Below are 24,480 nucleotides of genomic sequence, written 5' to 3' on the forward strand. Positions count from 1 at the left end.
GTGCAACGTACACCTAAATAATAACTATGCATCAACTATAAAAATTTTAATATTAAATTAAACTATTTAAATTAAATCTAAATTATATTAAAAATAAAAAATTATTAAAATTATTTTATAATTTTTATATTAATAAATATAATATATAATAATATTTTAAATTTAAACCATTCAAGAATCTAAATTAAAATTTAAATGGTCTAGATTTTATCATAAGGATGAATATCCTTGGATTGAGTAGGAAAATCAATTCCATGACGCTCCATCTTGTCCCCTTCTCCAACGTTCTTTCTACAATACATTCTCAATCATTTTTCCTATTATTTAAACATCATTCATTCTTTGTAAATTTAATTACCGAGAAAAATGATGTAAATAAAAAACTTTATCAAAGCCAGCAAACCCCATGCTTTTATGGTAATTATGCATTTAAAAGTGATTTTAATAAACGAAATCCCCAAATCCAACATCAACTATCCCAGAATTACGTATATAAAAAAGTTTTCAAACATAAATGACTATTAACTAATATCACTTTGTGGAAATTCCTGAACTTCTTGCACCTCCACAAATTTATCTGAAAGCGACAAAAATAATTCGTTGGAAATTCCTTCTTCAAGGAAAGTCATACTGCTACTCATCAATTACTACAGATTCTACACATTTTCCTTCTAATTGGAATATAAAAATTTCAAAATTCAAGAGAAGGAACCTTTTTTTTTCTTGTGCAGAAATGCTTTATTTTGGAGAAGAAGAGCTGCAACGATTTTATTTTACAAAATCCTTTGTTTCTTCATTGTATCAATTTTTGTAGGCTTGTCTTTGAAGCATCTTGCAATAGGTGATAGATATAACAATCAATCAGTTACCAGAAGTTTGAGAGGTCTGAAGATTATCATACATAATGGAAATTCCTTGCTTTCATAGTAGGAAGAGAGTGTTATTCTACATAACATTCAGCATATTGTCACAACTTATGTTCGGATATAAGAGAACTCGCAAAATTGTGAAATTTTTTTGAGACCTTTAGGATAATGGAGAGAATTTCAGAGTTTTCAAGAAAGGTTCAATATGTTCTAGAAGCATCTAGAACAATCTATAATTCTCTAGAGAAATCTAGAAAAATCTAGAAGTTTCTAAAAGGTTTTAAAAATTTATGAAAGGATATGAATATATCTAGAATATTCAAGGATATTATAAGATGTTCTAGAATATTTCACACATATCTTGAAGGTTAGCTTCTAGAAACATCTTTGTAAATATATAGATATTTATTGTAGATATTTTTATAAAACACTCTAGAGGATAAATGTAAATCGTAAGATTAGATTGATCTTCACCGTCTATTAAGGACATGGAAATTTTTTAGAGAAAGGAAAGGGCCTATAAATACTCCCACAACCCCTCATTTGTAAACAACAAGGAAAGTAATCAAAGTCTTCTCATCTAAAGCTCTCAAGTTCTCTCATTTAAGCTCTCTTCTCTCTTGTGTTCAAGTTTTTTAGTTTCTTTGCCTACATTCTGAGAGTTCGAATGACTTAACAAAGAACAAGAGATTGATCACACTAAGGCCGGCATGGTTCAAGATTGGGGAGTTTTAAGACCGTGACAATATGCTCTACTCTTTTAATTCAGTACTCTTTTTTTTTTTCTTTTTTATCTTCCTTTCTTTGTCTTTGCTAACTTATGAGTTGTCATCATTTGATCTTTTTATTTAAAAAAAAAAACTAATATCACTTATGATCAAAATCACAATTATATAAAATCATATTCGTTCACCTCCAATCTGGTACTAAGTAGATGATCAAATTTAATGGTTCAAATTTGACAATTTTTAAAGGAATAATAAAACATTTAGTCAGTAAATTTGCCTCCATTATCAATTCAATTTCTCAAGTTTAATTTTTATCGAATTGATTTCTTATTTTTTTCTTAAATTATCATGTGAATCCTTTAAATTTGAAAAAATAAATTAACTTTGAAATTAATCTAATATATGAAATATATTGTTGACATATATATGCAGTTAAATGAGAATAAACTGGCCCTCAAATTAGTTTATTTTTTATCAACGTACTCTCTTATGCTACATTTTGTTCTCTTATTTTTTAAAATTTCTGAGGCCATTTTTTTCAATTAAATAATTACATTTATTTTATTAATATACATGATTATCATCAATATTTTATTATCCATGTTAGTATAATTAAATAGTATTATATCCTCTTTAAATAATAAGGACTAAATCAGTAATTGACATAAACTTAAAGAACCAAAACAATAAAAATTAAATTACAATGATCAAATAGATTATTGAAACAAATTTGAAAGATTAAAAATTACATTGTCTAATTTTTAAAACTACAAATTAATCAATAAAAATGCGGTGAAGAAAAATACCATGGAGAAAAACCTAACTCAATTTTTGACGCATGAATTAGATGACATGATGCAGACGCAAACAAAAAATCAAAATAAACAGTGAATTTGTTTAACAAAAAAAAAACAAAAGTCAGGTAAGTTAAATTCCGGAAATTCCTCAAAATTTGACTGAAAATTTACGTTCACTAAATAAAATATATAATATATCCCAATCCAATTTGGCTGTACAATACTGCAAGAGCTAAATGATTGAATGGCTGATGCAGGAGGACAAGATAGTGTCAGAAAACAGAGTAAACATTGACACAAACAAAACAATGCTGTGTTTACTTTATGACGTTGTACGAAACAATCGGAGCTTAATCATGAATCTCTGGAAATAAAACGTGTTTCTTATGGTCACTAAAATCAACATATAATCTCCTGATACCACAAAGCTGTCCCCTATCTAAGTCCCACAAGGATAATCAAAAGCTTCATATGCCACCGCAAACAACATGGAACCTCATGTCTTCAAAACTTTCACGGACACGTGTGAAGATTTATATACAGAAAATTCTGAACTAAAATCTGGGTTATTCAACAGATAAGCAAACCAAACTAATTGTGACAAATAAAAATAAAATAAAATACACAAACATGTTAGAGATGGGTCCCACTGAAAAGTTGATCAGACCAAAAAATTGTCTAAAGTACAATACAATTCTTGCAGAGTCAGATAAGTGCAAAGAGAAAATTAAACTTCCAGTTGCAACAAACACTTCTGTAAATTTTCAAAAGCTAATTTGTGCAACTAGCTGTACATTAAACGTATTTCTTTCATAATTGGTTCTATTTCTGGAGATTATGTATTGCTCTTGCTGGAGCTTCTAGTCAAACCAAATCGCAAGGCACACTGATATCCCTGTCGTCCACAAAACTAAACTTGATAGCATATGCAGGCCAAGCTGGCTGGAAACTAAGCTGGCCAACCCAACATGACAATAGAAGGTTTTGGTATCCATTCCTTATGTAAGAATTTCTATCCATGGCAAGAAGTCCCGTCGCTCTTCACCTTAAAGCAGCATTCCCATAGGATGCGACCGTCAAAGAACACTACCGGCTTGAGAATCCAGAAGCATAGTCTATTCCAGCATCACCTAGAAAGAAATGCATCTATCAGAACAATTAACTTGATAGCATGCAAACTTAATGAGTATTAATAGAAGTCAGGCCCATTACTCTGTGAAGAGTCAGTGACTGGTGGAATAGGTGATGACATGCTCCTCATCCCCTTATCTGTGACAGTTGAATAAAATAATATAATATTATTGATAAAAAAAAATAATATCAATGATCAGTATTCAATTTGTGTATTCAATATGTATAAAAAAATTCATATGACAAGCAGTACTATTTACAAGTCACATGCAACACATTCCTTAGATTTCAACCATGTGTCTAGTGATAATCCATTAACAAATTACTCTGATAATGTCACTTCCTTTCCACAATAGCTTGTCAAAGTGACAAAAAAAAAAAAAATAACTACAATTTGGGTCTTGAATGCATGTCTTATCAATTAAATCTTCATAAGTTAGTTGCCAACTTTCCATTATTGTTTTTTCTTAAAAACCCATCAATATAATCCTAGTAAGAGTTCGGTTAACTATCAATTTAGTCCACAACATGACCACATTAATGAATTTTTCTTTAAAATAAAAATATTCTCCATCTTATAAGGACTGAATTAACAAAACATGTCTCTGACAAAGACTCAAGTAGTATTTACTAATAAACCCTATTAGCAAAAACATGTCAAAGTGGCCACACGCGGATATAGGTGCCAGTAATGCTTTTTACCCTGAGAAGGAGGAAGGTGGGGATTTTTTTTTTCCCAAAGATAACTATTAATGGTCTTTAACTTCTAACCCTGATAGATTACAACCAGAGATTTAACAAGGATTTGGATCTTAGACTAAAAGTATAATGAATCTCCATTCAGCCAAATCATCACCAATATACATGTCGTGTTTACAAACCATGAACAATGTGGCTTGTTTCTCAAACTCCGTGCAATACAAGGGGCCCAACTATCTAATTGTTTAGAAAAGTAAAAAATGGCATATAGGTATAACTGCCCTTGTATGTCTTCAGCTGATAACAAAATGTCAAGAGATCTAGAGATCATAAGGGAAAAGTATGATTGAATCTCTGGGGAATAAAATCACATACCCATAGTATGATGCATACCCTTGACAGCGTCAAAATTCTTATATGTATAACCAACAAAGCTAAGATCTTGAGGAGTCAATAGCATCTGCAGGCGAATAAAACATGAATAAGTTGCAAAGGTATTCTACAAATACTTCACTACTCAAAGCTTCCATATAGCCCATACAAAATGTGTCAAAATAAAAATTATAAATGTCAGCAGGGAAGGAAAAAAAAATCGGATGCATAAGTGTATCATGAGATCAGTGATCGTTAAGTTATTTTTAGTTCAAACCATCAACCTTCGAAAGTTTATCACCAGCAAGAATCAAACTAAAGACCTTTTGTTTGATATAGCTCATTGTTACCAACTGAACCAACCTACTCATCACCAGCAAGAATTGAACTTTTTTTATTTGACTTTAACAGAGACATACCTGCTCCTGCAGTTACTATTGTTACCCCCCCCCCCACTTTGATGGGGGCTTAAGAGCCTAACGATCAGGAGACATACCCAAGGATTCTAATTATAACACATTCTAATGCAGCTGAAACTTTCCACTTCAAAATGAATGCCACAAAAGTAAACAGACGAGGCAAGTTACCAGACTTTTTGCAAGACAGGTTTTAAAATTTTTAAAGTAAATAGAGTAGATACCTTCCTGACGGGACCAGATCCTGTTCTTGTTGGTTTTGGTTGTTCAACCTATTAACACAATTACAGTCATGTTATAAGAAAGTAGAAAGAAAGCAGAAGGGATATGAAAATTTATGTACCTATAACAAAGATAGCATCCAAAAGAAGGCACATTTACAAACAATCACTTCATCTCCAATTTTTTTTTTTTAAAAGAAATCCATTCTATTAGAGAACAATTCTACTAAAGGAGACTGGATTTAAACAAACAAACAAGTAATCAAGCAAACAGACATATACGCAACACACGCACACAATTCTTAAAAGCTCAGACATATATGCAACTTGGTAATTTTTAGCTTAATTTAAAACAGCCAGATATAACATCACAAAACAAAGTAATTTTTCCCTTCTTTCTTTTTACCAGCATTATGCCCTTCCTTCTGATATTTAACGAAAAAATCTTCATTAAAAGCTACAGAAGTTGTGACATATTGCATCTGAATGAAGGAAATAAATACAAACTAGTGACTGTTTATGGTGTCCAAGTGAAAGGCAAGATGGAGGAACCAAGAAACAGAATGAAAGAGATCATGGATATGAACTCTACCGAGCATAACAGTCAGAAAGAATTTATGATATAACCTCATCAAATTTCATAAAATTCTGTGTGTCAAGCTCTCCATTGACTTGTGGTTTGAATGCGGCTTCCATTTCATAGAGTTTATCCCATAAAACATCTTTGAACCAAGGATGTGCCTAGTCAATTAAGTGCCATTGTTAAGAGGGGGGAAAAAGCAATTTAATTGTAAAGTTCTATAGATAGAGAAACACATTTGACATACTTTAATTTCATCAGCTCCTCTAGTACCAAGTCTTAGGTCAGCATCACAAAGCAACCTACAAATTAGATTCATTGCCTCAGGTGTCAATCTTGCCTCCTCTGGAAATTTTAAATGATGTTTCCAATGTACAATCTGCATGCAATCATCACCAAGGCCACATGAAGGAACATAATTTCAACCCTAACTTGCGCTCCCAAGTCCAATAGAAAAAAAAGTAAAATAATTGATAAATGCTAACAAGTACTTAAATTCTCATAAAACTTTAAAAGATGATCAATATAGACAACAAATGAGGCAAACGAGTAAGCTACAGGACCGAGTAACCACATAATCTACATCAAAATTGTATTATGCAAAAGGGTTCAGAGTAACTCACTTGAAAACCAAATATGAAGCAAGAGTAATCTAAAGAAACTATAAGAGGGGTTCAAGTTTTTTTTTTTTTTGGGACCAACAGAGGGGTTCAAGGTTTGAATTCTTAAAACTTTTTTAAAATGTTCTCACTCTAGATCCTTGACAAGGGGGTAAAACTCTATATTACCTTAGATTTCTACAATTTCTCAGAGTTTGGTTCATTGTGTGGCATTTCATTTTTGATGGGTCAAGAATCAGAATCTACGATTATAGAGCTTTCCATGAGCACAATCATGTGAAATATTTCTAGTTAAAGTAATAATTTCTGGATATAAATTAAAAAGAAGAAACAGAAACCAGACATTTGAAAAGCAGTAAAATTTATGGTGGTGAGAACAGTTAAAATATAAAAACAATCTGGTATTCATTCACCTATGTTTTTGAAAACATCAATCTAAATAAACTAGTATATCAAAATTGCCATCACGATCATGTCCAACTTTTTTCCTTAAAGGACTTAAAAGGGATTATTAATAGACAAATTGTTTTCCAAATAGCTGCTGTCTAGAACTTACAAAAATTTACAATACAAGAGACTGGAATTGATCTCCAATCATCATCTTTTATTATTTAGGGGCTTGGGAAATAGTGCCCACACAAAAATATTTTTGAGTTATTCTAAAGAAGAGGGAAGGCGAATGAGGAACAGGAAAAATGATGAAGAGATTAAAACCTTTCTACACGTTGTAACTGGGTCATCGGAGTAAAATGGGGGATAACCAACAAGCATCTCATACATTATAGCACCAAGAGACCACCTGCAACCACGCAGAATAGACATTAGCAACAAGCCCACTGTTCCACTTCAAGAAAGGAAACAATGTTTTAAGATAAAGTGGCATTTTCCCAGGTAAGATCATCTAAATTGAAAAATAATGTCCACCAAATACTAGTTAAACGAAGGAGTCTTCTAAGACCTTCAATTGTACTCTTCTTTCTTTCACATTTTCCCAACAATACTTTCTGTTACAGCTTGCAAGTGGCAGAATATTTTCTTATGCTTTTTTGCGTTTTAGTCTTATCATGTAATACTTTGATTGTTTCCTTCATAGAAAGGAAGCCTTAGGATATTATTTTGTTTTCCTTCATATGAAGTAAATCTCACTTTATAAATAGCAGCTAGGCAACACTTGCACTCAGACTTGATGAACGAATATTTATGCCTGAAGTCTATGATTCTCGGCCAGCTTTCCCCCCTCCATTTTCTTGTTTTTCTCCCCCACCTTTCTTCTCATTCTCCCTCAAGTTCTTCATATTCCCCCTCCTTGTAGCCTTACCTCTCCCATAATTCCTCTGCCTAAGTCTCTCTCCTTTTCTGTTCTTCATTTCGCCCCTATTCCCTCTCTGTTTTCTATGCTTCTCCCCAAATTCGCCTCTGTTTGTATTAGAAGTGTGTATTGCATCAAACAGGCTTCAAACCAGTTCCTAAATGCAGACTTTGGCTGAGATATTGCAAGTTGCTTTATTTCATCGTGACAAATTTTGTCTTGGGTAAACAGTTAGTATAGAGGGTATAGTGTTTGGCACATGACATTGGAAAACAAGAAATTCTATTGACTTTATAATTTATAATAATAAGCATGTGCATAATTCACTAGCTGCGTTATACTTAAAAGTCTAAGTGCAGTCATTTGGAACCTAGAACTCTATGAATCTTATCCAGAGATGTTAAATAAAAAGTCACTGCAAATTCATTATCTTTTTTTCTTGGGGGTGAAAACTGCAAATTATTATCAGCTTTCACTTCAAAACGCGCTAACTTAATGATCAGACGCAGAGCAAACAAGAGAACTAGAAACAGAATATCAACGTACCAGTCACACTCCACACCATATCCCTTTTTAAGCAACACTTCAGGAGCAATATAGTCTGGAGTTCCAACCGTGGAAAATGCCTGTCATGAAATGAAGAGACAAGATGGAGAAGGATATTTATGCAGGCATCCAAAGATAAGATCTGTTGAAAATGATAAAATGCAATTCAAAACTGAAATTTCATTTCTTAATGCTACATTTGAGGCCTTAAATGATTATTTATGATATATATATATATATATATTAAATATCATTAATAGAGCTTCTCCTAAAAGCTTAACCTCGTGGGAAAATGCTCCAGTAGGTATTAGAGATTTCACGATTGAGTAGTCAACATTTCAATATTCATTTCCTCCAATTTTTGTAAACTATTTTGTTTCTTTTTTGATATAAAAGTTTAAGAAAATTGGATCTAAGAAGCTTATTAGAGCCAATCATCGCTTAAGGAGCATTTACAATTATTGATTTTCTACAAACAAGGCCCTTGCATCCACAACAAGACATTTTAACCGTCACTATCAGAAATGGGATATTAACCCATGCCCTTATGGGATAGAAGCCAAATTCATATCAACTTAACCAACCTTTGTTAACCATAGATTAAATTTCACTACAAGGTATGGTGGGCCAACACTTTGTCTAACACTTCAAACCCAAAGACCTGTCATGTGAGAAGGCATGCTTGGAAAATATATTGAAAGCCACTAGTACCCCTTCTCCAATAGCTTAAGGTTTTTGAGTGAAATGGTTCCAAAAGATTATTAGCAAATTAGAGATCAAAAGATAAACAACTGAAAAGTATTAATCTCCTTTGTGGTTAAGAATAGAGAATTTCAGTTTACCAAAAAAAAAAAAAGGAAGAAGAAGAAAAGAATTGAGAATTTCAACCTTATGCAAGACATCCAGAAGTAAAATAAACATTTTAAATATTATAAAAGAAAGAAAAAAAATTGCAAAGCTTTAATTCGTTTTCTGATCCATCAATCCCCACTGCTAAAGTATTTTCTGGATTGCTCAAGACAAATGTGCAACAAGCATGGTCATGCATAATATTGGACACGTCAGATTACTTGTTTACCTCCAACTCATATTTTCTTCAAGTGAAAAAGTAAATTACATATTGCTGTAAGGCATTTTTAAGAGGAAATGAAATGAAATTAAATTAGGCAAGCAACGAAATGTTATTTCTGAATGTAGGCATTATATAAAGCAGTTACCAACTTCCTCCTGTTTATCTGCCAATGCTGAAGTTGTTCAAGGGGACTTTTCCAGCGCCTTCCACATCTAGAATTTGGTAAGGATCCATCAATGTCCATGGTATCACTCAAGTTCTCATCATCTAAAACTTCACCTTCATTTATTGATGATAAATTTGTGCAATCAAGTGGCTTGCAAAGACCAAAATCAGAGAGTTTCATATGACCATTTTTGTCCAACAGAAGGTTGTCAGGTTTTATATCACTGCAGAAGAAGGACAAAAGGAGAAATTTATGGCGGTGAAAATGGGTTCCAAGAGAAAGACCGTGCTAACAACATAATGATCCTGACGTAACTACCAACCGATGAATGTAATTGTGTTTGTGAATAGATTCTATGGCCAAAACACTTTGAGCAACGTAAAATCTAGCCACACTTTCAGTCAAAGTTTCTTCTCGAATCAGCAAAGTCATTAGATCACCACCGGGTAAATATTCCATTATCAGATATAAGTATTCAGCATCCTGAAATGAGTAATAGAGTTTCACAATGCAATGACTTGCAACTTCCGCCAGTAAGTTCCGCTCAGCTCTAACATGTTCAACCTGAATTGCAAATGTAGCCAGCAAGATTACAAAAACAAATAATTTGCAATATACGATGAAGCTAAAACATAACAGCTGAAATGAGCGACAAAATTTGACAATGGAAAGAACAGGGTTTGTACAACTTAATTATAATGAGAACTACCTGTCCCCTGCTGAGCATTTCAGACTTTTTCAACTTTTTCATGGCAAAAATATCGCCAGATTTCTTCTCGCGACAAAGCCTTACCTGTGTAATCATATTTTAAAAGCATTCAATCAGTCTCATGGTAAACCATCGTAGAACAAAAGTAAATGGCTAGTCAAATCACTTCAGGATCACATACAACCAGCATATTTAGCCAACATAAACTCTAAAGCAATTACGACTTGAAAGAAAAGGAAAAGAGAAGATTAAGAATGCTAAATATGGTAATGGGACGACACAGGATTAGGGAAGGAAGAAACCACAAGGAAAGGTATATTTCTGGTTTAAGCACAATCATCAGTCAAAGTAGACCAAGATTCTTTAGATGCATTTATCAACAGAAACATGTAAGAGTTCTAGTGTCAATAATCTGTTATATTAGTTAAATGTACAAGCGAGTAAAACAGTCAGAAATTCTAGGTATTGCCTGGAATGAATATCTTTCATTTATTGGCTGATCTTCTCAGTAACAACCAAACCATGACCTTCACCTAACAAAGTCTTCTGAGCTACAAAAAGAAACATAAATTCTCCCATCTCAACGAAATGTGAAGATCTGAGGTCCTTTGCTTCATATTTTAGACTTTGAAATTCTCTCCACTTAAGACCTCTAATCCGATAGTAACAATTAAATTCCAGCATCAACATTTATCACTGTCACGTGCTGCCTCTACAAATTCCAGCAAACAAGAAAACTTCAATCTTACAGATGATTACATAATGAGCACATTAAATGCTTCTCATGCAGCTTTGACCATCATTGGGTCAGACACCTTAATACCCTGTGCACATCTACGACAGTGATGATGATGATAGCCACAAATGATAGGAAACTTACAAATGCCTAGCATCCTGAATTTAGCAGCATTATGCCCATGCTTTTGCCAAAAGAATTTCCTCAGCATCAAAGTTTCCACAGGCACACCATCATCATGTTTCAACTATCAATTCAATGCCTATCAGATTTTCCAGACTAAGCAATTTTCTGTTCTTAAAGAAGAATTTTCTTTTAATAGTGAAATTGCGTTGCAACATCAGAATTCATTTATCTTTGAGAAATGAAAATGTAACAAGATAATCCAAGCAAAATAAATTATCAATGGCTAACCATGTGCATAGTTGCCATACACAAAAAACATGGAAGTTAGTGAAACTTTGAAAGCAGATGTTCCTCTAGTTTTCCTCATACAGTTTTTTCTTCATTTCTTTTTTCCCAACTGAAATCTAAGTTCATATCAAAAAAATTTATTCCCAGCAAGGTATTGTTCAAAGATTAGCCAGGAAATTAATGAAAATAGTTGGTTTGACCAGAAGAACTAATTGTTTTACCATGTTGAAAATGACATTGCAGATTTCCAACAAACTTGAAAAGTTCTGCTCTAATGGCACCAAAATTAAGAAACAAAGAGGCCACTAATGATTTAATCTGATTGAACACGTGAGTACCTCTCCAAAGGCTCCCCTCCCAATAATATCTAGAAGGTCAAAATCATTGACACATATTTTGTGTCGTTTTAACCTTATATACTCAGTCTCCTTGCGCTCTAAATCCTTCAGTTGATACATCTGTTCTTCTTCTGGTACATGAGAAGATGCTAACTTCTTTTCCAGCACTGAACGCCTGCAAATAATAAATTTACGGTTGTTACTATGCTACGATCAACAAGCAAAAAAAATAAATAAACAAATTAGTGTTCCAGCGTATCAAATATCAACAATACTCTAATAATGAAATTCATATCGTGAAAAGGACAGATTTCAAGGCCTACACACTTGTGTCTAAATGAACTAAACTGCCAAGAGGGCACAAAAAACAAATTAAGCGAACAAAGGAGACAGTGACACTGATGATATATAAGATTTCTTTGAGTGAAATGATGGATAGCACTTTTTTCTTTTTAAATAAACAAGGACATATCCATATATAATTAAACTGCAGAAATAGCACAAACAAGGGAATACACTAGAGAAGGAGTGTGCCTCACACAAATCTAGTCACCCTTTCATCATTCACCACCTTAAAACAAGAAGGTGGGGATGATCAAAAGCCCAAAAGGGGACACTAAACTATGAGAAAAAATAGCTAAAGTATTTGCTACCTCATTAACCTCTCTAAAAGTGAAGTTAAAAACAAGTGCCCAATCTCTCTGGATAAACTCTCTAAATTCCAAAATATCTTTGCCGAAAAGGGTGAATATATAGCACTTTCAATACATGCATACGAAGCATAAAGGAAGCACTGTCACATTCAAGTAGAAATGCTAAAACCACCTTCCCCCCCCCCCCACCAGTAAGTTGGAAACTCATACTACCAATTATTTTCTTCAAAACAAACGCAGTTGACATGAATGCATCTTCTACCTGTTTCTCTATTGATCAGAGTTGTGTTTCTAACATATCTTCAAAGAAATAGCCTTGTGCCACAAATAACATTGCTATGATTATCAGCAACTTCTTTGCCCGCGCAAGTTGGCAGGACAGCATTTCTTCATTTTTCAAAATTTTCCAGAATTTATGTCTGAAGAAAACTAGGCAAAAATTTTCAAATATTTATCATCGTGTCCTTTAATAAAAAATAACATGGAAAAGAACTTTTAAAAAATTCAATGCGATACGGTCTAAATTTATTCACTTAAAATATTTTAATAAAATACAACTGAAAATGGCCTTCTAGTTAGAAGATGTTTAAAAAAGAAAACTGCTCAGAACTTCTAGATGCCTTGTAATCCAATGTTCAAGTATTAAAAAAAAAAAAAAACATTTATTATGCCTGCAGAGAGAGTACCTCGATCCTGATAATACAATACCTCATCCAAGTATGAATAGCCAGAAATATGAAGGATCCATTCTCCATAACCCACACTCATTACAGACTTACGATATTCGCAGTTCGCATCATGTCGGAAAATTAAAAAGTTTGACAAGATTTTCAAAACACCTCCAGAATCAACAAAGCTTAAAAAAAAAAAAAAGATTCCCCACGACATGCAAGAAAATAAGGAAATAGAAAACCTTAAGCTGAAAGAGGAAATGCGAATTTGTCAAACAAAAGGAGTGATTTTGTATTGCTACGTTACCTCTCTTTGCGATCTTGTATGAGCTTCATCTGAGCTCTGTAATGGTTCTCGATGAACTTCTTGGCGACAGCCACCCTCTCCATAGTCAAGCTCGAGCCTGCCTCTCCTTCCTCTTCATCCCCAACCATGGGTCCCACCTCCTCCTCCTTCCCCTTCTCCACCCGAATGTCCTCCATTTCCGAAGCCCTCCCTGTACCGACCTTTTCTTCAAAGATCCTTTCCCCTTTCCTCTGTGTGTGTGTGTGTGTCACAATTTGGACAGTTGAAACAATGAAGCCTTGAGACTCGGCCCAAAGAAGACCTCTTACAAAGAAACGCTCACATGTGTTCTGTCTCTTACACTCTCTTCAACTTCTCAATTTCTCTGTCCGAAGAGCGTTCACTATTGATTGGTTCGTTCCGGAATCTCTGCAATGTTGGACACCTAAGGTGTCCAGGTGGTAGACAACAATGTGGGATCACCATGCACCATTATTGGCCAAGCCCTAATCCTACGGCCTATGATTATTGACGACATTGACGTTTCACTAAATTTACCTCTCCAATTAAGTATAATCCCAAGTCATTTCTAGCTGGAAGGAAAATTATGCCATTGATAGAACCTCTGAAGAAGAAGAATCCGCGAGAGTTTTCAAGTCGGGGAAGGAAAAACAAAAAAGAACAATGCCAATATTATAGCTCGACAAGGTTGTATGCTCTATTCTATAGTCTTTGATATTCTTTTTAGAAAGAATGGAGCAAAAACAGAGCGATTATCTACAAGTTTATGCATTTTCAACCGGGCTTTATTTAGAAAGAACTGAACAAAGACATGACATTCTCCGCATGTGAGAGAAGATGCACGGTTCATCCTTATTTTTCCCTTCATTTTTCTCTCATTTTGCGGTTGATATGGCGCGTAAATCGGGTTCGTATCGCAAAACTCTTAACCCTCCTCATGAAATGTCTGGTAATCATAGATCCTCACCAGAATTGCTCCTATTTGCGACAGAGAAGCATATTTGCTCCTCCTTTCTCAGGTGAAGAAAAGAAGAAGAAGAAAGCTGTTAGCTTTTTTCCCCCCAGTAAGCGTTAATTTTGAGAAATGTATTTGGATGCGGTCAAATTTCAAAAATCAAAACAAATACTGAGCCCAAAAGGGTCACATGTTGACTTGCAGGCCGAGATCTGGAATCTCCATTCTCCAGGTATTCTCTGCTTCAGCAAAGGGAAGGAGGACACGGTAACAAAAGCAGAGAGATGCTGGAAGTAAACCATTCAACTCAAAAGAAGATACTCATTTCTGTGTTGTGTAGGAAAATAATACAGTGAAGATTTCAATTTATTGTCATGACAACGGGTTATTTAATTTAGTAGGCTTGTGAGGAAAAGTAACATGCAACAGAAGGAAGTTATTTATTCTATTGATCGAGGTCGAATGAATGGAAGCCAAATCAACTTACCAGTGCCCAGTGACTACAAGACCTGAGCAGAGTTATCATATTCACTGTTTTGTCCTTTTTGTCCGCTATTTTTATTGCATTTGTTTTTAAATTCTAGCCTTTTGTTTTCGTTGTTCGCTCTCTCTTTTTTTTGGGTATATTTTCTTGTCCTTTTGTTTTCAATTTGTGTCTGTCTTTTGGTGGGCACGGGGATTAATTCCGTGTTTTTGGGCACGGGGATTAATTGTCATTGGGCCCGGGGATTAATTCCTTGACCTGAAATGTACCGGGCTAGATAGATCCAATTTAAATACAAAAAAATGTCATCTGTGTTAAAAGAATCCGAGTTGAAATGCAAAGTATTTAAAAATTCCACCTGTCGAAGGAATTAATTGAAGTTAAAATATCAAATATTGAATGGCAGGCATAAATATGCTATGTTTTAATTTTTTTAAAAGCTAAATTACTACAATAAATAATTTATAACACTGGGTGCCTCTTATAAACTCACCCTTAATAATCTAACGTTTAACCATAATCACCTTAATAAAAATAGGATTAACTCAAATGGGTTACTCAACCATTTTCTAAATACGAATATATTTAATTTTAAAATTGGAATCTCAAGGATTTGATATAAAAAAAAGAGGCAAATAAGTTCAATCAAATTTATCCTGATCATTTGAAAAAGTTACAGAAGTATAAAATATCATTCGTGTTTCAAAATAAAGAGATCAATTAAAAAATTTCACATACGCAAAAATTGATAGACGCTATGGCATGGCGCCTTTGCACCGTGATGTGTCTTCTCCGTATCGTGGGCTATGACACATTGCATGTTCTGACAATAATTTACTATCAATTTGAAAACACCATCTTGGAACAAATTTTTGACTTATTTCAATTCTCCACTTGATGTTCGATTAAAACGATTTAAGTATTTACAAAAAACTGTATCTGTAATGTAGTTACTAACATAGGTTTTGCTCCCAAAAGACTTCACACCAAGTAATTGGATATCCAAATACGTTTTCTTCACTTTTCATTTTTTCCACAACTTAAGGTTGTCTAAAATCCCAAATACATGTGCCAAAGCTATATTTAACACCTAAATCATATTTAATAAACTTAAGAATATTTGTACAACACAACACATTAAGTATATAACACATATCTCAAATTTACCTCTCAACCCCTTAACATTAAAAAAAAAAAGAGGGAGATCTAGCATTTGCATTTAATCAATATTCATGTGTAATGAACAATATGAATCATTTCTTTACTTGCACTAATATTTTAGCCCTATTATATATAATCAAATTTACATACAAACATTTCATAGTCCAAAATAGAACAATCAATCGTAAATATCCTTATAATACAAGTATACTCAAAATGCATTCTTAATTGGCAATGTCTTGTAATTATACAAAATAAACTAAGTTGGAGGCTTTACAATATGAATATCAAATTCTTAATCCTCTAGCGCTTTTCTCTTATCTACACCCGAGCTAAAGTTTGTAAAATATTAAGAAAGAGATGTGAATACAGTCACTCAATAACCAAGATACGTCTATTATATACAGTTGTATATCAATTGACATTAAACTTAGTTACAATATTTGAAATGTAATCACGTAACCAGATACATGCTTATTTCATATCACATATGTGCATAACCATTAAACATCTCACAATTACAATTAGTGCTCATTGTCACAATTATAACAACTATATGGCAATGGCAATACAATAATTACAACTTATTATAATCTTAACAACCATATGAGACATAGAATATTATGCATAATCAAACCACCCTTATATCCACATTATACCTTCTGACTGAAACCACTTATAATTGTTATTAAGTAAAATTTTAAAATGATAATGGACATCTCACACATCTCAGAGCCCGTTTGGATATATGACTTTTGGCTTTTGAGATGTACTTTTGCACTTTTAGAATATAGAATGTTGTTTGAAAATTTATAATTGGGCAAAATGACTTTTTGAATGCATATTGAGAAAGTTATTAAAAGTGAATTTGAGAACTTAACTTTTTAAAGCTTTTCAAACCGACTTTCTAGTGTTAAGTTTTTGAATTTACTATATTGTCCTTTTTCCCTCACAATACTTATTATATGCTCTGTTTTATTTAAATTTGAATTTAGTACAATAACCACAAGACCAAATAGATTATATGGAGGGACAATTTTGTGAACCTTCTATTTGTGAAAAAGAAAGAATAATGTTTTTAATCCTATTTATAAGGCATGCCATTCAATATTAATGATTGTTAAACCATTTATTACATAATTTTTTTCAATATTAACTTTATATTTTTTATTCTCATTATTTACCATATTAAATTTTATGTTATTTTAATTTTTTTCACATTTTTAATATATTATATTTGATAACAAAAATTATAAATTATCATAAATCAATATCATTTTTGGTCATAATAGATTTAAAAGTGCATTTTAAAAGTACAAATCATTATTAATTTAAACAACTTTTAATTTATTAAACTAACTTAAAAAAAGTACATTCAAAAATATAAATTTCATTACAATAACTAGCTTTTATTAAATTAATTTTTATTAAATGAATTTTTAGCTGACTGAAAATGAAACACACACTTAATCATATTTAGTGCAGCAAAAAAAGCATATTCGTTTTTCTGACTAGGAAGTAACTTGCTGGCTAGTGCCCTGCAAGGCCATCCACAACAAATTGTAAGCTATGTAATCCCTAGCCAGGACTGAATAAGCAGATGCTATGTTATTCTGATCTGAACCTATATTCACCTCTTCATCATCATCAAACACGTCAAGCTTCCACTGTGGATCCATCTCTTCATTTCTCATCTCACATATATTATGCAGAACACAGCAAGCCCCAACAATCACAGGCAAGTCATCAAGTTTCATCTCTCTTCTCTTCTGCAAACAACCCCACCTACCTTTCAATCTACCAAACGCTTCCTTAGCAACCTTTTGAATCTTCCCAATCTTCTCATTGAATACTTGCTGACACCAAGTCAGATTTTTTTCTGTATATGGAACCAAAACCCAGTCCATCAGAGGAAACCCAGAATTTCCCACCATCCAAGCATCATTTAAAAGTCCCAAACTGGCTCTCAGCTGGTATAAACCTGATATCTCTAACACTTTATCATCAGGTAATGAACCAGGCCCACCAATGAACACATCAGTGAATATCCCTTGAGGATCAACAACACCTTGAACTGCAATTGAGTAAGACGTTTTCTGATTCCTTTCTGTGTGATGCTTATTGAAATAAGAAGACGCAGTACTGATATTCTTAGGTGCGTTAATGGGGACATGTGTGGTGTAGATTGAGCCTCCAATGTTTGGTATGCCGCCTGAGATCAGTTCATACTCGTTCTTGATCTCGTTCATCTTCGCTTCATCAGGCCAGTGAAGAAACTTAGGCATGAGAACAGTTTTAATGGCGGAACACACCTCGAGGACAAGCTTGTGACACGTTGATACGCCCAATCCGAACTGTTCAGATACGAGGCGAAGCGAATCGCCGGTGGCTAAACTCCATATACACACAGCAACACGTTGTTTCACTGGAATAGCGTTACGAAGCGTCGTGTTCTTCTTCGTCACCACCGATTCGAGTTCGTAGCAGATCATGTTAAACGTTGCTTTGCTCATCCGAAAACATCGCCGGAATTCTTCTTCCGGGAAGTCAGGGTGGTTACACCGTTCCCACCATCCCCTCGACCGTTGCTTCACCCATAACCGGCGATGATGGTGGTTGTGGTGCTCACCTGAAGAAGAAGAAGATGATCCAGAACTCGCCAACATCGGGGCCGGAATTTCAGAGCCCACGTTTTCAAAAACGAAGGCAGACGCTGAAACAGATTCGGTGGAAGTAGAACGACGAGCTCTTTTGGTTCGAAAATGGTCGAACTCGAGCTCATTCATCTCATCGGAGTAATAATGATCCTGAAGCTGCATGTAGTAGTTAATCAGAGCTTGAGCTTGCTGCTTATTGTTATACTGAAACAAAGCTTTGTCTCGCTCGGATTCCATAGCTCTCGCTGATCTCTCCTCATTCTCATCTTCGTCGTCTAACAGAATCAACGAAGTGAAAACGTCCCTCAACGTGTTACTGTTCTTCAAATCATCGTACCCGTTTACATTTCCTACAACATCATCATTGTTCAAGCCGAACCAGGAATCCATCTCCGGGTTCAAGTTATGGAAGTGTGAATAATCATCCCAAGGAGGCGAGCTAATCTTCATCAAGGACCAGTCTTTGTTTCTGGGTTGGGGTGAGATCAAGCTTCGCAAGAGACAATGGTTTCGATTGCAAGATCAAAAGTGAGTTTAAGTGAAAAGATAAGGAATTGAGGGTGACGAAGAAGAAAGGGATTTTAGGCGATAAATAGAGAGAAGGAAGTGAGTGTGCAGATCTGAACGCGTTGCTGAGGATGGCGTGGTTTGACTACGGTGACTTTGACTCATTTTTTTTGTGACAAAAAATTAAGGATAAATAATTGCAATCAAGGGTCAATTTTGCAACATATTTACAATCAAGAAGCCGAATAACGATGTGCAAGGATCTTATGTTCTTCTTGTTGTGTTAAGAGAGAATTAATTATTCAATTTTTATAATTTTAATTTAATTATAATTCAATTCATGAACGTTAACATATTATAACTTGATCATTATATTTTTAACGTGATTATAATTAAGTTTTTAAACTTTATAGTTTTAAAATATTGTTTTCTATATTCTAGAAAACAAAAGCTAATGTTTTTAAAGTTTAAGGCTAATATTTTTAATTAATAAAACTTTTAAGAATTAAAATTTTAAAATAATTTTAATATTTATAATTTTTTAAAAAATATAGTGACCAATATTTTAAATTATTAAAATATAAAAATTGAGTTGTAGTAAGTTAAAATTTAAAAATAGAGTTACAACTAGTTAAAATTCAAGAATCGAGATCAAGATGTTAGTTGCTAAATAATTAAATTTCTCTTATTTTAATATAGATCAAGATTTTGATTTTTACCTTTAACACACCCTACCTTTATTATATAAGCCAGCCATCGTGGCTCTCGGAATTAACCTTAGTTCTGAGATAGTTTAAAAAAATGAATATATAAATATTAAAATGTAATAATTATATCTTGATTATGTTGGAAGAAAGTTAGGTATAACCTTAAATACAGTACATATACAGTTGTGCTAAGCCTTTAAATAATATTAGAAAGTGTATCATAACCTACAAGAAGAAATTCTTTACCGAAATTGTGATATTTTTTTCTTAGCTTAAAAATTGTTAGATGAGTTAGGTCCACAGAGCTTATTAAGGCTAAAATATCACATGTGTCTCTAACTCGGCTAAAAAAATGTTTATACATTGTTGAACAATGAGATCCTCATATCAATAATAAAATTTGAACTCATTATCTTGTATTCTTTTTGCATTTTAATTTATATTTATCAAACTTTTAAAATAGAAAAAAGTAAATAATATCTCATCTTCATTTAGTGGATACCATTTAAAAGTAAATAGCATCTATCTGCAATTAATTTTATATGGTTCATAAGTTTAGCATAAGTATTCAAAAATTTGGTTACATCAATGATTAAAATAATTTAAGAAATTACAATTTTCTATCAATAATTTTCTTCATCCATCAAAGTTCAACTAATTTTATATGGTTCACATGTTTAATAGAAATATTTGTAAGTTTGATTTTACTAATGACTAAAATAATTAAAAAAATTATAACTTTTTATGAGAAAAATCTAACTAATTTTATATCATTTGCAAGATTAATATAAGTATTAGCAAATTTAGTTTCACCAATGAATAAAATAATTTATAAAATTATAACTCTCTAAATCATAGAAGGGTACTAAAATAATTTTAAATAGAAATTTAATTTCAAAATTCTTTCAAAATATTATTATCATTATCACATTTTATGAGATTATATTATTATTATTTTATTTTAAATAAATTTATCTTAAATAACAAGAATACTAAGCTGAAAGATAAAAACAAGAATACACTTTTAATTTTTGTCTACCAAAAATTGAAAGTAAGTTTATGAATGGCTATGGGCAAGGTTGGCAATTAATTAACGTTCAACAGACGTCACCAGGCATATCATCATCGTCCACATCACCCGTGACGTCACAAATAAATTATTGCATTTTTCAACTATGATATTTTTGGTCATTTAGAATTTCAGATTGGGGAAAATGTTAAGAGAAAAGAAAATGAGATGACAAAAAAATTAAGAGAAAAGTGATTAGATCATGTTAACAATCTTTTTATGATGAAGAGAGTATAAAAAGACCAGAACAGTGGCAAGATAATATTTTTTTTAATATAAGGAGTTCGATTATATTCTTTCTGTTTAAAAATATAAGATATTTTTAATTAAATTTCACTCTCCAATAAAGTAGTTACCTACTTTTAAACTAACTCTATCTTTTTATATTTATCTCTATTAAACACTTTATAATAAATATAGAATTATTTATCAATAATTGTACTTTAAAAAAAAAGAAAATACATTACATTTTTAAACATTCAACTCCTCAAAAAATATTTTATATTTTTAAACGGATGGAGTATCTTTTAAATTTCTCCATATTGTAAAGAAAATTTGAGAAAAAAATATAGCAAATCTCACACTTTACGTTTCCCCCTTATTTTACCATGTTTTCATTCCTCCTATCCATCCCAACCAAAAAAAAAAAAAAAACAGCTATAAACTTGCTTGGTTCTGTTTTTTTATTGTTCTTCAACAAAATAATTTTTTAGAACAAGTTTTAAAAATAAAAAATAAATAAAATTATTTGAATCGAATTATTTTTGAAAAACATATATAAATTTGTAAAATAAATGGTAAAAGAATAATTTATTTCATTAACATCATTATGAAAGCGTAGTATTTTTTGTCTTTGATCTAGTTTTATAAAACAAAAGGTTAAAAAACAACTAAAAAATGCTTTGATTTTTTAATTCTTTAAAAAAATTTAATTTATTTATTTTTTTAAATAGATAACTAAAAAATATTTTTAAATTTTTTGAAATAAAAAAAATATTTTTAAAACAAGTAATCAAACCCGCCCAATCTATCTTCCCTCCTATTTTCCCACCCACTTTTTCATCCGTCCATTAATTTCGTTTGTAGTCATCTACTCTGTACTGTTGCCCCACCCCACTTTCATTATTAATTTGATGTAGAAAGATGGGATGAACGCAAAAACCACATGTTGAATTTTTTTTAAAAAAATATATATAATTTGAAGTCCCAATATTTTGATCAAATTTTAATATAAATTTTTATATTATTTTTCAGAATTTTAGGTCTTATATTTTTTTTCCTCCTTTTTAGATTTTAACTTTTACCCTTGATTTGAGTGGGAATAAAATTAGAGAACAAAGAATAATGGGAAGAAAAACTTACAAAATTATTTTTGTTACTATTTTCAAAGTTTTCTTTGTGATATTTTTTTCCTTCCCAATCTTTTCTCGTTTTTTTTTCCCCTCTATCCAAACCAAGAACCTTGATGAAAGTGGATGCCAAAAGCCATTAACTAGGACAAAAGCCACGAAGACTTGCACTCATACAATTATCATTTAAAAGCCTCAAAATATATTAGGAGAGTAAAGAATATGCAAACCCGAGCAAGTTAGATATATAGAAAATATACCAACAAACACATAATTCAATTTATAAATAATTATGTTAACTTAACCAATGATTTTAAATTCGAGCTTTGAGTATACAACTGTATTAAACACTCATTGAGAAAGTTTTCCGCCGATGCAGTCTTACTCATTTTGACCCGTGAAAAATGGGTAATTATATTAAAAAAGAGAGGTATAAAATATTTAAAAAAATAAAAATAGCCCATAGCAGCTTGTGTTATACTACAATTTCCATTTTAATAGGTTAGAAATTATTTTTCAACATACCATAAATTGGAATTCAATTTACAAAGTTTCAATAATTTTTTTTCCCAACAAAATATACTGAAGTAAATTTGACTGAAATCAAGTTAGTATAAATTTCAGTATGATTATTAAAATAAAAAAAATAAAAAGTCACATCAATAGCGCCACCCCTTTTATTTCTTCCCCTCCCCGCCCGGCACGCCTTACACTCTCACACACGCAAATATAAATATTAGATATTTAGATAATAATCTTTTCAACTTATATCATTTTATAAATTTTAAATGAAAAATTTATAAATATAACTATGAAAATACCCTCAAAATATTATACCCCTCATTGGTCAGAAAATATGGGTTATGTTTCAGAACTTCTTTTTTTTTTTTCCAAAATGTAAGTCATTTTATAAATTTTTAGAAGTAATTAATGAATTACTTTTTAAAAAAACATGGATAAAGATACACTATTATCATTTATGAGGATTAAATAAGAGTAATATAGCCGATTTACAAAATTAAAATTAATTTTCAACGAGGAGGAATGACACCACATCAAATGCTCACATGCAATCGGTTCTCGCTATTGGCTAGGGTGACCCCACGCGAAAATGGAAGGTTGTACACGACAAAAGGTACTTGGTTTAGCTAACTAAAATATTTGAATTAACTTATTTAAGAATCTTTGGTTTAAATCATGGAATATACAATCATGTTTAATAAAAAACTAAAAGCATTCTTAAGATACTAATAAAGTCATAATTGATAAGCCTTATCCCAGATAAGGATGGTCTAGACTAATTTAAAAGGATAGTTGTAATACTTTCATATTTTTTAAAAGGGCAAGACTTATATGCTTAACATTACATATTTAATATATTTATATCAAATTAAATATTTTTATATTAATTTAATCTATAATAAAAATTTATTATAAAAAATTAATTTATAAAAAATTTATATATTTTGACTTAATTAAATATAAATATCTTAAATATATGAGGTAAAGTATATAAATTTTCTCATCTCCCAAATAACGAAAGATGGAATTAAAAGTTGTGCATTTGCGTGAGGAAGGAGATAGTCTCAATAGTCACATTAAAAAGAAAGCAACTACTATAATTAATGAGAACCAACAATTACAACGGGCCAAATTTAAAATAATTAAATATATAAAATTATTTATATAATCAAGTTCAACTCTAATATCTTGAGTTTTAAAACTTATTTAGATGGATTAAATTACTCAAATTGTTGTAGTTTATTTTAACTTTTTTTGAGCTAATTTGTTTTTAATTTTAAAAAATTAAGACTTTTCATACAACCTGACATTATAGCACACCTTTTTTAATGCTACTAATGCCGGAGTAAGTATTAAAAGAATAAATTGTATAAAAATAAAGTATTGAATGAATAAAAATAAAAGTATATAAAATAATTGCTTGTATTTATTTTTTCTTAAAATTTTCAAAAAAAAATTCAAAACAAATCATTATTGAAACATAAAACTATATTTAGAAGTGTGAAGTGTAAAAATTAAAAGTTAGAAGAGGGCTTGTGAATTGCAAGTGTTTACTTTATTTTGTATTTTTGTTAATAATAATATGAAAGAGTTCAAATATTCAATCCTGGCTCATTCAGGTTTAGATTTATTTGAGTCACTCCAATAAGCTTAAATTTTTTTAAAAAATATAAACTCTTGGAATCCTGACTTTAAAATTCTTCGAATTTGTTTGGATT

General features: G+C 31.7%; 3 protein-coding genes across 4 annotated transcripts; 1 reads left to right on the forward strand and 2 right to left on the reverse strand.

Moving 5' to 3' along the window:
* Positions 1–3,012: 3,012 nt before the first annotated feature.
* On the reverse strand, positions 3,013–14,610 carry LOC129320661 (uncharacterized). The gene is made up of 13 exons (XM_054966206.1): positions 13,352–14,610; positions 11,721–11,895; positions 10,233–10,316; positions 9,846–10,087; positions 9,503–9,746; positions 8,286–8,365; positions 7,145–7,229; positions 6,058–6,189; positions 5,858–5,971; positions 5,234–5,281; positions 4,597–4,681; positions 3,604–3,660; positions 3,013–3,521 (listed from the first exon to the last, which is right to left on the reverse strand). Exons 1-13 carry the CDS (start codon positions 13,525–13,527, stop codon positions 3,478–3,480), a joined length of 1,566 nt encoding a protein of 521 aa, XP_054822181.1. The 5' UTR covers positions 13,528–14,610; the 3' UTR covers positions 3,013–3,477.
* On the forward strand, positions 14,158–14,662 carry LOC129320662 (uncharacterized). 2 transcript variants are annotated; one of them, XM_054966209.1, is made up of 3 exons: positions 14,158–14,258; positions 14,343–14,415; positions 14,511–14,662. In XM_054966209.1, exons 1-3 carry the CDS (start codon positions 14,163–14,165, stop codon positions 14,660–14,662), a joined length of 321 nt encoding a protein of 106 aa, XP_054822184.1. In that variant the 5' UTR covers positions 14,158–14,162. The 2 variants fall into 2 exon arrangements, with proteins under 2 accessions (XP_054822184.1, XP_054822183.1); XM_054966208.1 differs by having other exon boundaries at positions 14,163–14,415.
* Positions 14,663–17,353: 2,691 nt separating this feature from the next.
* LOC129320660 (protein ALP1-like) lies at positions 17,354–19,326 on the reverse strand. The gene has a single exon (XM_054966205.1). It carries the CDS (start codon positions 19,056–19,058, stop codon positions 17,463–17,465), a length of 1,596 nt encoding a protein of 531 aa, XP_054822180.1. The 5' UTR covers positions 19,059–19,326; the 3' UTR covers positions 17,354–17,462.
* Positions 19,327–24,480: the final 5,154 nt, after the last annotated feature.

Source organism: Prosopis cineraria, unplaced genomic scaffold (genome assembly GCF_029017545.1).
Source record: "Prosopis cineraria cultivar Desert tree isolate PC_DT_omini unplaced genomic scaffold, ASM2901754v1 PC9, whole genome shotgun sequence".
NCBI classification, from domain to species: Eukaryota; Viridiplantae; Streptophyta; class Magnoliopsida; order Fabales; family Fabaceae; genus Prosopis; species Prosopis cineraria.

Coding starts and splice junctions, on each gene's coding strand:
- LOC129320661 (XM_054966206.1), bottom strand. CDS start 13,527: ATGGAGGACATTCGGGTGGAGAAGGGGAAGGAGGAGGAGGTGGGACCC. Junction 5,972..6,057: donor GAGGAGCTGATGAAATTAAA/GTATGTCAAATG, acceptor TTAATTGACTAG/GCACATCCTTGGTTCAAAGA. Junction 3,522..3,603: donor AGTCACTGACTCTTCACAGA/GTAATGGGCCTG, acceptor ATTTCTTTCTAG/GTGATGCTGGAATAGACTAT.
- LOC129320662 (XM_054966208.1), top strand. CDS start 14,163: ATGACATTCTCCGCATGTGAGAGAAGATGCACGGTTCATCCTTATTTT. Junction 14,416..14,510: donor TGTTAGCTTTTTTCCCCCCA/GTAAGCGTTAAT, acceptor GTTGACTTGCAG/GCCGAGATCTGGAATCTCCA.
- LOC129320660 (XM_054966205.1), bottom strand. CDS start 19,058: ATGAAGATTAGCTCGCCTCCTTGGGATGATTATTCACACTTCCATAAC.